Genomic DNA, 12,500 nt, shown 5'->3' on the forward strand with positions numbered 1-12,500 from the left:
TGGGGAGCAGGAGAAGGGGGAAGGAGAGAGGAGGAGGAGGAGGAGGAGGAGGAGGAGGAGGGTGGGGCTGAAGAGGGGGATCAAGGACAGAAGAGGGAAAAGAGAGGAGTAAAGGAAGGGTTGGAGGGAGAGCAAGGCCGAAAGTAGGTAGATGGGGAGGAGGAGGAGGACGTAGAGGAGAGGAATATGGCAGGAGAAGGGTGGATGAGGACGGAGAGGGGTGAGGGGAGGACAGAGGAAGGGAGGGGAACAGATGAGGAGTAGGGTTGGTGAGGATGAGGAGGAGGAGGAGGAAGGAGAAAGAGGAGGAGAGGAAAGGAAGAGGGGACTTAAATGAGAGGAACAAGGAGAGGGAGGAGAGGAAATAAATGGAAGGAGAACGGAGGATGAGGAGACTGATCGGTAGGGAGGGGAGAAGACATCAGCGGGACAGATGGAAAAGAGGAAGGAAATGCTGGAAGGGATGAAAAAAAACGGAAGACTGATGGAGAGCAAGAGAGATTTGAGGTGTGGGTAGTTGGGTGGGGGGTGGGGTGGGGGGGGGGGGAGTCTAGTGGAGGAGAAAGTGGGGGGAAAGGCAGAAACGGGCGGAGGGTTTTGATATACGGGCCAATCTTTGATCCTCGCATATTTTAAGAGCAGTCCCAACTTGACCCGCAGGTGGTTGTTAGAAACCAGACTCGCTCCTCGTCTTCTTCCTCTCCTCCAGCTCCGCTCTATTCTCCTCTTCCCCCGGTCCTTTGGACTTCCACCGTCCCAAATTCAATATTCTAACTGGAGGACCTTCAAAAACAACCACCCCCACCGGCACCACCGCTCCCTCCACCCCCATAAGCAACTCATCAACGGCAGCGTTCCCCCCCCCCTTCGTCTGTGGATCCTTGTTCCCCTGTCGGGTCATCACGCGTGTTTTCATCCATACCAGGAGCACGGATCCATACCAGACCCCAGCGCCTCCATCAAGCATTCTCTTTGCTTTGAGTCTGCAAATACGGATGTGTAATAAGAAGGTAAGGATGAATAAATGATAGGAAAGCAAATATACATTAATAATGAGAAGGGAATGCTACTTATGAATACTTGACCTGAGACGTTTTGAAGGGCAGAAAACAAGGCGGTGGTGGTGGTGGTGGTGGTGGTGGTGGTGGTGGAGGTGGTGGTGGTGGTGGTGGTGGTGGTGGTGGTGGTGGAAGTGGTGGTGGTGGTGGTGGTGGTGGTGGAGGTGGTGGTGGTGGAAGTGGTGGTGGTGGTGGTGGTGGTGGAGGTGGTGGTGGTGGTGGTGATGGTGGTGGTGGTGGAAGTGGTGGTGGTGGTGGTGGTGGTGGAAGTGGTGGTGGTGGTGGTGGTGGTGGTGGTGGTGGAAGTGGTGGTGGTGGTGGTGGTGGAGGTGGTGGTGGTGGAAGTGGTGGTGTTGGTGGTGGTGGTGGAGGTGGTGGTGGTGGTGGTGGTGGTGGTGGTGGAAGTGGTGGTGGTGGTGGTGGTGGTGGAGGTGGTGGTGGTGGTGGTGATGGTGGTGGTGGTGGAAGTGGTGGTGGTGGTGGTGGTGGTGGTGGTGGTGGAGGTGGTGGTGGTGCTGGTGGTGGTGGAGGTGGTGGTGGTGGTGGAGGTGGTGGTGGTGGATGCTGTGTTGGCAGTGGTTGTGTTTGTGGTGGTGGTGGTGGAGTTGGTGATGGTGGAGGTGTAAAGTGGGTAGATGGTGGAGGTGGAGGAGGCGGAGGAGGCGGTGGTGTTGGAGGTAATGGTGGAGTTCGGGGTAGTGGTGGAGATGGTCGGCAGAGGGTTGGAGGTGGAGATGGTGGAAGTGCTGGTGGAGGAAGAGAGAGTTGGATTGATGTGGAGGTGGTGGTTGGAACAGAGGTGGAGGAAGAAGTGGTTTGTAGTTGGACGATGGGGAGGGAAATGGTAGGGTTTTTTTAGTTGAAAGCCCAGCACACACACACACACACACACACACACACACACACACACACACACACACACACACAGAAACACCCCAGTCTGAGTGTGGTCTCGTACCATTAGAAGGAAACCAGCCCAGACCTGTTTGTGCCGGAGGGATGGGAGGTGGGTGACAGCATTTTGTACTTACATGCACTTCCATGTCCTTTACAGATCACACCACCGCTGTCTCAGCACGAGCCTTAAACACCACTACTGCCCTGGGTTACCGCAACCATTTTTCACCTGTGTGTGTGTTTGTGTGTGGAAGGAGGTATGTTTTGGTGTTTGTGTTAGTTTGTGTGTTTGTGTCTGCGTGTGGTATGTGTGTGTGTGTGTTTGTGTCTGCGTGTGGTATGTGTACGTGTGTGTGTGTGTGTGTGTGTGTGTGTGTGTGTGTGTGTGTGTGTGTGTGTGTGTGTGTGTGTGTGGCACGATATTAAACATAGTCTATGTGTGTTCAGAGAGATAGATGACGCTGCAGAGGCAACATATTTCTCCCCTTCTTTAATTGGACACTCTTCACACAAAACTCCATCCCCTCTCCCCCATCTCCATCTCCCGGTCTTAATTTAACTCCCATGTCTTTATTCCTCCCTCCCTCACTCTCGTCCTCTTCCTCCTCTGTCTCCCCCTCTTTATGTCTCTGTCACCCCCCCTGCTCTCTAACTCCCCATATGTCTCTCTTTCTTTGTCTCGCCCTCCATGTCTCTCTTTCTCTGTCCCTTTCTCTCTCTCCATCCAACTCTCTCTTGTCCTCTGTGTTGTCTCCCAATCTCTCGTTCTCTCCACTCTGAGCCTCTTTTATCCATGCCTGTACCCTCCCGTTCTCCCCTTCTAATTGGCTGGTCCATTGCTACATTCCATCCATCTCTGGCTGCTGGCCAATGAGGCGACAGAATTGAATTTCTGCTTGATAAAGCACTTCCTCTAGTTGTCTTGGAGACTATGAAGTGGTACACAGGGTATGGTTCCGCAGCATTTGTGTGAGTGTATGAGATAATGAGTGTGTGCGTGTGTGTGTGTGTGTGTGGACGCGCGCGCGTGTGTGTGTGTGTGTGTGTGTGTGTGTGTGTGTGAGAGAGAGAGAGAGAGAGAGAGAGAGAGGGAGAGAGAGAGAGATAATGTGTTTGCGTGTGTTTGTGTGCATGTGTGTGTGAGAGACAGAGAGTGAGAGAATATGTGTGTGTGTGTGTGTGTGTGTGTGTGTGTGTGTGTGTGTGTGTGTGTGTGTGTGTGTGCGTGTGTGTTTGAGTTCTATCCATCCAAAAACAACCTATTTGAATAACTTAAAATCACATTTGGGAGCCTGAAACACCTGGCAGAGGACGACAGTGATCGAAGGTGGGCAGCAATCCACACACACACACACACACACACACACACACACACACACACACACACACACACACACACACACACACACACACACACACACAAACACGCACATCTGGCACCTCCTCCTCCTACACCCCCTGCCTGGTTGTTTAAATGGTGAGGTAGAAAAAGGGAATGCAGGGCCTCGGATTGGTCGACACCCATCGCATCAGCCCCCCCCCCCCCCCCCCCCCCAAACAGACACACACCCTCACCAACCTCCACCCCCTCCTCATGTGTGTTCTGACCCAACCTCCGCATCGAGTTAACAGCTCACACATGCACACATACTAGCACACACACAGGCAGGTACACACACACAAACAAACATGTGATTAAAAGGGGCAGGACTTGAGGCCGCCAGCTGTTGCCTAGCGACCGTGGAGACTGTTTAAGTTAAGAGGTTGCGTCGTGTTGGAAAGTTTTGTTAAGTCTGTGGATTAGCAGGTTTTTTTCCTTGGGCTAACTTGTCATTTCAAGTGCTAAAAACGCTAAAAGCTCGGAACACTTTGCACTCATTGCAACCCTTTGCCAAAGGTGTGTGTTTGTTTTGTATCAGCGGGGCCCATCTGGGAGCCCCCCTCACTGGTCCAAACCAGTGGGAATACTCAAGACATGTCAGAAACACCAGGCTTGACTCCACTGTCTTATTAACAACTCCATCAACCAGTTCATACATGTTTTATCTATGCGGCTTTTTATGATCCACCTCCACCTGATTCTCAAACGATGGGATGCTTCAGCTAATAATGTGGGACAAACGAATGGTCGTTTGAGAATAATATCATATTTGATGTGCATAGTATATCGTATACAATGGTTTCAAATTCTATTTAATAGGATCGGGAGATAGAATAGAGAGCGAGAGGAGACGGAGAGGAGAATGGTTTTGCTGGATGAGAATGAAGGGATGATGTCGTAACAATAAGACACACAGTGCTCGACGAAGAGAAGCGAAGCAGCAAGACAAGGACAAAATACACAAGCATACCGCTAGAAACCCGACACGAGAAGGATCGGACGATACACAAGAAGATCTCGGAGAGAAGAGGAGGGACGCAAAGCAAATTTTTTCTGGACAGTGCACATGATGACAATGTAGAAGGGAGAATGAAGTTGGAAAGGTGTAGAAAAGAGATGAGGAAGAGGAGAAAAACAAACAAGACACAAAGAGGAGAGGGTCAAGTGAAGTGCGTGACGTACAAAGTCACAATACGAGGAGAGGAAGGAGAGGAGACGGGAGAGCATGAGGAGGGGTAGGAGAAGAGAGCATGAGTAGAGGAGAAGAGAGGAGAGTTGTGGAAAGGAGGGGAGAGGAGAAGAGAAGAGGAGAAGAGAGGAAGGGAGAGGAGAGGAAGGGTGAGGAGAGGAGATGAGAGGGAGAGGGCGAGGAGAGGAGACACATGAATCACATGCGTACAGAGGAGAACAGAAGAAGGAAGGATGAAGTGAAAGAAAAAGAGTAGAGGAGCATAAGAAGAAGAGGGAGAAAAAGAAGAAGAAGAAGAAGAAGAAGAAGAAGAAGAAGAAGAAGAAGAAGAAGAAGAAGAAGAAGAAGAAGAGAAGTCTGCTAATGGCCATCTCGTCCTGACTTCAAGGTTAACCGGAGTGCTGGAGAGAATGAATTGGCTCTAAAGGCCCATTCTGCCAAACCTAAATGAAGCAATAACATCAGAGAGCTATAGAAGCCATTAACACTTTACTGCACTATAGGCATATGGAGGGAGAGAGAGAGAGAGAGAGAGAGAGAGAGAGAGAGAGTAGGATATATGGAAGAAGATGAAAGAAAGAAACATAACAACAGCACAGGGAGAGGCCTGCAGATGAAAGAGGAGGAGAGGGCCGTCTGTCCGTCATGGATGAAGAAGCGTCAGTCGGACAGGTAGACGGCAGACTAAAGAATCAGCCATTGACCCCACATACTGTGTGAAGCACCTTGTGTGTGTGTGTGTGTGTGTGTGTGTGTGTGTGTAGATTTTCAAGGTATAGTGTAAACGAGAGAGAAAGGATCGTATACAAACACATGCTTGTGTCATATTCTCAAAGCCTCACACTGAATGGTCGTTCCATCTCTTTCTCTCTCTCTCTCTCTCTCTCTCTCTCTCTCTCTCTCTCTCGATCCCATTTCTTTAGAATGTATTAGTTTGGAATGAGTTCAGGTTCCCTAATGAGGGGTGTGTGGCCGGAGAGGGAGGGAGGGAGGGAGGGAGGGAGGGAGGGAGGGAGGAAGGAGGAGGGGGTTGGGATGTTGCAGGCAATGTGACAGATACGGGGCGAGGGTGGAGGAGAGTGATGTGTGGGTGGGGTTGAGAGAGCGGGTTTGATAGTGAGAGGAGAGAGAGAGAGTGAGAGAGAGAGAGAGAGAGGGGGAGAGAGAGAGGGAGAGAGTTGGAAAGCAAGAGGGAGAGAGAGACAGAGGGGCGGGAGTTAAGGCGAGATGGAAGAGAGAGAGAGAGAGAGAGAGAGAGAGAGAGAGAGAGAGAGAGGGATAGAGAGAGAGAGAGAGAGAGGGGGGGGAGAGAGAGAGAGAGAGAGAGAGAGAGAGAGAGAGAGAGAGAGAGAGAGAGAGAGAGAGAGAGAGGGGCAGTTGGAAGGCGAGATGCAGGAGAGAGAGAGAGAATGGAGGCGGGAGGGGGGAGGAAGAGGAAGGTCAGGAGGAGGAAGAGCAGGAGGAGTGGGTCCCTTGATAGATAGTCCCAGCTCTCTACCAGGAATCTGATTAGTAGTTATTGATCTGCATCTCAGGTGGCCGGATATGCATAATAAGAGCCATACGGGAGTCATTTTAACCGGACACAATTACCAGACACCGTCCAGATTGCTCCCAGTAATCTGTGTTTCATAAATATTGAATAATTCTTGAATGAGTTGACAGTGTATGTACATGCTCTAAGTACATGACATCCTGGTGAAGCTTCACTTATTATAATTACCCGGCTGAGAATGGGGGAAAGGTACATCAATAACTTATAAATAACTGGAGACTGGTTAGGCGAATGTAATCCATCCTCGTGGAAAGGAGGTTGTCGGTTAATGCTCGCTAAATGACTTGATTATTCAATTTCTATCCCTAGTTAATTCAAGGGATTCAAATGAGCCGAGATGGGACGAGATGTCATCTGCAAGGTCTCTCTCTCTCTCTCTCTCTCACCGTGAATCTCCTTTTAACTGGCTCTCTGGCTCTCGCCTAAACTAAAAGCATCTGTTCTATATTGATGATATCTTTATTTTTACAACCAATTGTGACAAGTCAGAGCCTCCCTAAGCACCACTTGACTATCCTTCCCCCATACCAGCTTAGACTGCCTTCGTTGGGGGTCGAGCCCACAACCCACAAGGCTGGGAATGGAACCCCCTATATACTGCCCTACCCCTAAACCATTGTAGTTCAGCTCTGACTGCACTGTACTGTACATCTATACGCTGGAGCTAATGTGTCACATGACCACCATTACTCAACTCTGCTGCTGCAGTGTCTTAATGTCCAGGAACAAATGGGGAATATGGGGGAAATATAAGTGGAATTTTATGTATCGATCGGGGGGCATAAGTAATGATAATGTGTGTGTGTGTGTGTGTGTGTGTGTGTGTGTGTGTGTGTGTGTGTGCTTGCGGCTATGAGTGTGTGTGTGTGTGTGTGTGCACCCACAGAGAGGAAATAAAGAAAGCACTCACGCGCTCTGTATTTATTATTCTTAGACGTACTTCAGATGCATTAGATCTGTTCCATGTGACCTCACTGGTATGATTTTCTCCCCCCCCTCTCTCTCTCTCTCTCTTTCTCTCTCTCTCGCTCTCTCTCTCTCTCTCTCTCTCTCTCTCTCTCTCTTTCTCTGCCGATGTCTCTCCCTCTATATTTCTCTCTCCCTCCTTCCTGTTCTCACTCTAATACTATGAGTGATAGCATGTCATCAGTATATATTAAACACTGGTCATTAGGTATGAAACAGCCAATAAAACACACACATACACACATAAACACACACACACACCAAACACTATCCACAGAGCAGGAGCATATTAACAGAGCAGCCTTCGACGGTCTTCGCTTCCACATACACACACACACATCCTGTAGAAATGTACTGCTCTCTGCAATAAAACAGAGGCCATGGTCACTGATGGAATATGTGTGTGTGTGTGTGTGTGTGTGTGTGTGCGCATGTCTGTTTTTTTGTGCGAATGTGTCCGTTTGTGTGTGTGTGTGTGTGTGTGTGTGTGTGTGTGTGTGTGTGTGTGTGGAAAGGGTGTGTGTGTGTGTGTGTGTGTGTGTGAGAGAGATAGTATTAGGGACCTATCTTGCATCCGGCGCAATTGACTTAATCACTGGCGCATGTGTCGTTGCTAGATTGCAACTGGCGCAGAGCGTTCTTTTCCCTCCTGCGCCACGCGTCGGTAAATTAGGGAATGATCTTGCGCCCCAAGGGGCGGTTCGGCGAAAGGAGGAGGCGTGTTCTGGCGCAAACGTTCCCTGGTGCTATTTTGCAGTTTCAGAAACCACTTGCGCCACAAACCAGGAAATACCTGGTTTAAAGTCAGTGGCGTGTTGTTCAGATTCTATTTTAAGGGCGCATGCATAATGTTGCTTGTGCACCTCGCGCATACACTTTGCTTCTCTCATCTACCTAGCCACACATTCTTGGTAAATTATTTGGGAAAGAACAGCTGATACAGCGGTGATAAGTTGTACTTTTAAATCAATGCATCTGCAAACCCTGTACAGCAAACACATATTTTCTTGACACAGACATCGTGTACATGCCCTTAACTTTTAGAATTGATGAGTATTTGACTGTGAGAAAACATTGTTTTACCGCGAGTGAGTGTTAAAAAGAATAAATGAATGCGGGAGCGCGTGTGCGTATGTGTAAAATAATTAATGAAAGCTGGCGCACGTGTGTGCGTCCATCTGTTTAAACACACACAAACTAAACACTTAAAACAACAACTAAACAACGCATAATACAGTCCATGGCAGTTTATATTAACGGGGGAGACACATGCATATTAGGAACACAAGTCGATAACGATAATGCATACAAGAAACGATGTTTATAATGTATTGCGTATATCATTAAGTAGAACCACAGTTACCGCATATCATATGTTATATCATATAAGTTTTCTTTGCCGAAATTTATTTGAGGACTCAGTATTTGTGAAGTTGTGGAAGAAAACCTTATTCCATGTGTGAATTAGGCCATATTATTTGGCCATAAACTGAGCCATTTGAAGTTTGAAATTCATGTGCATCTGTCTCATCGGAGACTGCAGATGCGCTGTCAAAATATCAACTCGTCAGATTCAAATGCGCTCATGGATCTTAAAGGGGATAGGAGATGGCACTCTCATTGGTTTATTGCACGTTACGCCCCAACCACACCTACGGGTAATTAGGCTACTTCAGACCAACCCTTTTTAGATTTCCGCCAGGCGCAAAAGTCATTTTTTGCGCCGGTAAAATAGCGACATCGCCATAGAACCGCCCATAAAGCTACTTGCGCTTGGCGCTTCTCACTTGTGTTTCAGACCGTTAAAATAGGGCCCTTAGAAGTGTGTGGAGAAAGAGGGAGGGAAAGGGTAAGAAAGGGAGGGTCAATTAAAATAAATTATCACAAAGAAAAAACTTAGAACACACCAATTGAGGAAGGAATGAATGAAAGATAGAAAGACAAAATAAATAAATACAAACAGAAGGAAAGATAGGAAACAATAGTGAAACAACATATGAAAGAATGAAAGAAAGTAATAGCGAAAGAAAATGGAGGGACAGACAAATAGAAACGCAGTCATTTGTTTCAAAATAAACTGGTCCATATCAAATGCATGGAGAGCGAGACAGAGAGAGAGACAGAGAGAGAGACATAAAAGAAGAGTTAAAGAGAGACAGGGAGAGAAAGAGAGAGAGAGAGAGAGAGAGAAAGTGTGAGTGTGTATGTGTGTGAGAGAGAGAGAAGCCTGTGTGTTACTCCGAGGGCTCTGACGTTGCCATTGACGACAGTGCAGTCACCACAGTGACCCTGAGTGGAATGAGGTAGGGTCTTTAGAATACCAATCAGCCTCCTCCCCAGGCATCACCGGGTGGCTCTCCAGCTAATGCAGCCAACCGCTGGCTGCCACCTCACTAGATTAACCAATCGCCGGCGATAACGCCCTTCTAAATGTGAATCAATATGGCCATATAGAAGTATAACCCGGATAAGCGTATAATGGTGAACTGCTGTTGACGTGTTATGTAATACAATATAAAACCCGAGAGATTTGGTCGCTATGGCAGTGTCAAAGGGTTTAAAATAAATGCAGGCGCACAAATGTAACAAATATGAAAAACAAGATAGGATCAATTCAGCAGATTCAGAGAGTTGTCCATGAATTTCAATTGAGTGTGCAACTGTGCAGATCTGTGTGTGTATGTATGTGTGTGCTGTGTCTGCATATGTTTGCATGAGTATATGTCTTTTTGTGTGTGCGCTCTTTGTGTGTATGTAGGTGCACGTCTGCGTACATGTGTGCCTATGTGTCAGCACAAACACATGAATGTATCTGTGTTTGTTTGTGCACATGGGCTTACGCACACACGTGTGTGTGTGTGTGTGTGTGAGTGGGTGTGTGTGTTTGTGCACGCATGCTTGTGTGCGTGTGTGTCTGTGCGTGTATACACCTGTGTCTGCATGTGCAGACACACACGCATTCGTGCGTCCGCGTGTGTTCACGCACAAGCGTGCGCGTGTGTGTGCGTGTACCTTGTTGGGGTTGGAGGCGGTGATGATCCACACACACTGGGCGTTGCTCTCGTACTGGATGGGGAAGTTGGGCGACGTGAAGGTCCCTGACGGGCCCTGCAGGCTGCTGCCGCACGTCTTTACTGTGAACACCACAGCACACCGCGGGAGCGTTAGCACAGCTGTCGCTCAGCACCGCTATCATCAGCATTAGCAGGAGTACCAGCAGCTGAAGAGACCCCTTCCACGGGGAGGCACGCGAGTGAAAGAGCCCCCCCCCCCCCCCCGCGAACACACAGCCGCAGCCCCCTGAATGGAAAGCCATCCAGCGACGAGCCTCCACTTGAGGCTGTTTACAACGCGGGGCCCTTATCGCGCTCGTTCACCGAGCCACCTGTCGCTGTGCGTCGGGGGCAGGTTCAATTTGTGTGTTTTGGTGGGAGTCGAATTAGCATTATATTGACGGTACCGCGGCACAAATTAAAAATGAGCAAGTATGAAGCAAGTAGTATCGAGCAAGTAGTATGTGTATATTGTTCATCAATACAGCGTTCCCCCTGTTCAGTATTCAAACAGAGTGATGATCCGTTTAAACCGGACTGCTGGCTTTGAATTTGGGTTTTAGATTTTTTGTTAGACCCACTGGGACTGGCTGACATTTATGGGTCACGACCTACACTTTGAAAACCACTGGTTTAGAACATCGAGGAACAGAAGGTATTACAACCCAACTGGGGGAGAAAGTCTCTCTGTGACACCCAATCAAAAGGTTTCTCTCAGAGACTTGACGGTTCAAGCTGTGAGCGGGCAGACGCGAGCCGAGGTAGCGGTCAGAGGTGTGACATGGTGGAGTTGTCACAGACGCAACGAGTGGAAAATGGTTCACTTTGTCGGAACAGAACACACAACTCTGGAAAATAAAGATGGGGGTTGTTCAAAGAGTACTTTGGTATTAAATTGACACTCAAGGAGTCCCACAGCGTTTGCTCAGTGTTAACCAATGTACGATTAAGTCATTTTACAAATTGTTTGGCAATAATTATTATATTTTATTTTATATTGGTAACGCTTTACGCTTTATTAGTAATGTGTTAATTAAAGTACAATTATTAACAATTAAATAATATTACTCAATTAGTAATATGCATTAATATAGAGCATACCATCACCCTATTAAATAATGAATTAATAAATATACCTTAGTTAACATAATAAGGAACATAATAAGTTAATGGTGACTAAACCATGAGCTAACTATTAATGAACTGTTAATGAACAGTAATTAGTGAATTAGCTAATGTTAATAAATGTACCCTTGTTGTAAACCCATGTTCTGACCCATGTAATTAACTATTATCAAGCCAGGAGGGTTTTAGGCATCTTGCTCTACGACACAGTTGGCTTCAAACTAAGAACCTCTCCCCTGGGACTCAAGTACACCAACCTCTATGTGTACACTCGTAGAGCAGTCATAAAACCAAGAATAAAGTTTGTTGTTATAAGCCATTGTCTGTTTAGTGAACACGTCACCTCAGCCTGTATTACGTCAGGGTCAAACCGAGTACTGGTGTGTACCTGTGTTTGTTTACCTCCTGAAAGTCTCTCTGAAACACTTTCAGACTCCCAAACCACGCACAATAACATATGGCCTGCACATGAGCCTAATATGCATCAGTATATTCACCTGCTGGCTGGAAAACAAGACTTTTTGGTGTACTCTCCATTTGAGTTAAATATGCATATATATCATTGAGGAAAAGGAGGCTATGGATATATTTTTAGATAGAGGGATTCTTCTGCTCTATATTGGTAGCATTTGATATAATATAAAATGATATATATATATGGTATTAAAACAAAAGTCGTTTTTGTTTTTCCACCCTTTTCTCCTTATATAACTCTCAGCGTGGTAGGCGTGTCGATACAAGCTACCACGTATCTCCAACACTGTCATGACCAAATCCGATCATAGATTCGTCAGATCAATGAAGGCACTTAATGAGGCAGTAGAGCTGATTGGCTACCTCAGAGCTGAGGCGCTGAAAGGATCAAGCCCGCCTGTGAACTTCACTATTTCCGGTGACTTCAGCATATTCAGCTGGCTTATTCAGTTGAAAATCCTCCCTTTCTGTGGACCTCTGTCACGACCCGGCTGTTTGTTCTAGGCATCATATTCCCATCATTGAATCAATCCAAATAAAACACGTATGTCCCGATCCCCCAGTGAATCCACGGTGTCCTTGGTTCCAACCCCCCCCCCCCACCCCCCCCCCCCACCCTCCCATCATGCATTGCGAGAGCCTTGATTGCACAAAGCCGTCTATCCGGTTCTCTATCAGCGCGTGACTTTTAAGGGCAGGCAGAATCGACCAGTCCATAAAGAGATCCAGTGATCTGTCGCTCCCCATCCCTGCCGTTTTCTGAGTGACACATCTGAAAGGCGTCCAAAATAAATAAATAAAT

At 47.5% G+C, this 12,500-nt stretch overlaps 1 protein-coding gene across 1 annotated transcript in view; it reads right to left on the reverse strand.

Moving 5' to 3' along the window:
• LOC307085089 (CUB and sushi domain-containing protein 3-like) overlaps positions 1–12,500 on the reverse strand; it is a gene marked incomplete at both ends in the record, with an annotated part of 322,874 nt that overhangs the window by 109,375 nt on the left and 200,999 nt on the right. Inside the window, 1 exon segment of the mRNA XM_079749759.1 lies at positions 10,059–10,180. Within this exon segment, the coding sequence (XP_079605885.1) occupies positions 10,059–10,180 (122 nt within the window).

This window comes from Pollachius pollachius (genome assembly GCF_949987615.1).
Source record: "Pollachius pollachius genome assembly, chromosome: 13".
Taxonomy (NCBI): domain Eukaryota; kingdom Metazoa; phylum Chordata; class Actinopteri; order Gadiformes; family Gadidae; genus Pollachius; species Pollachius pollachius.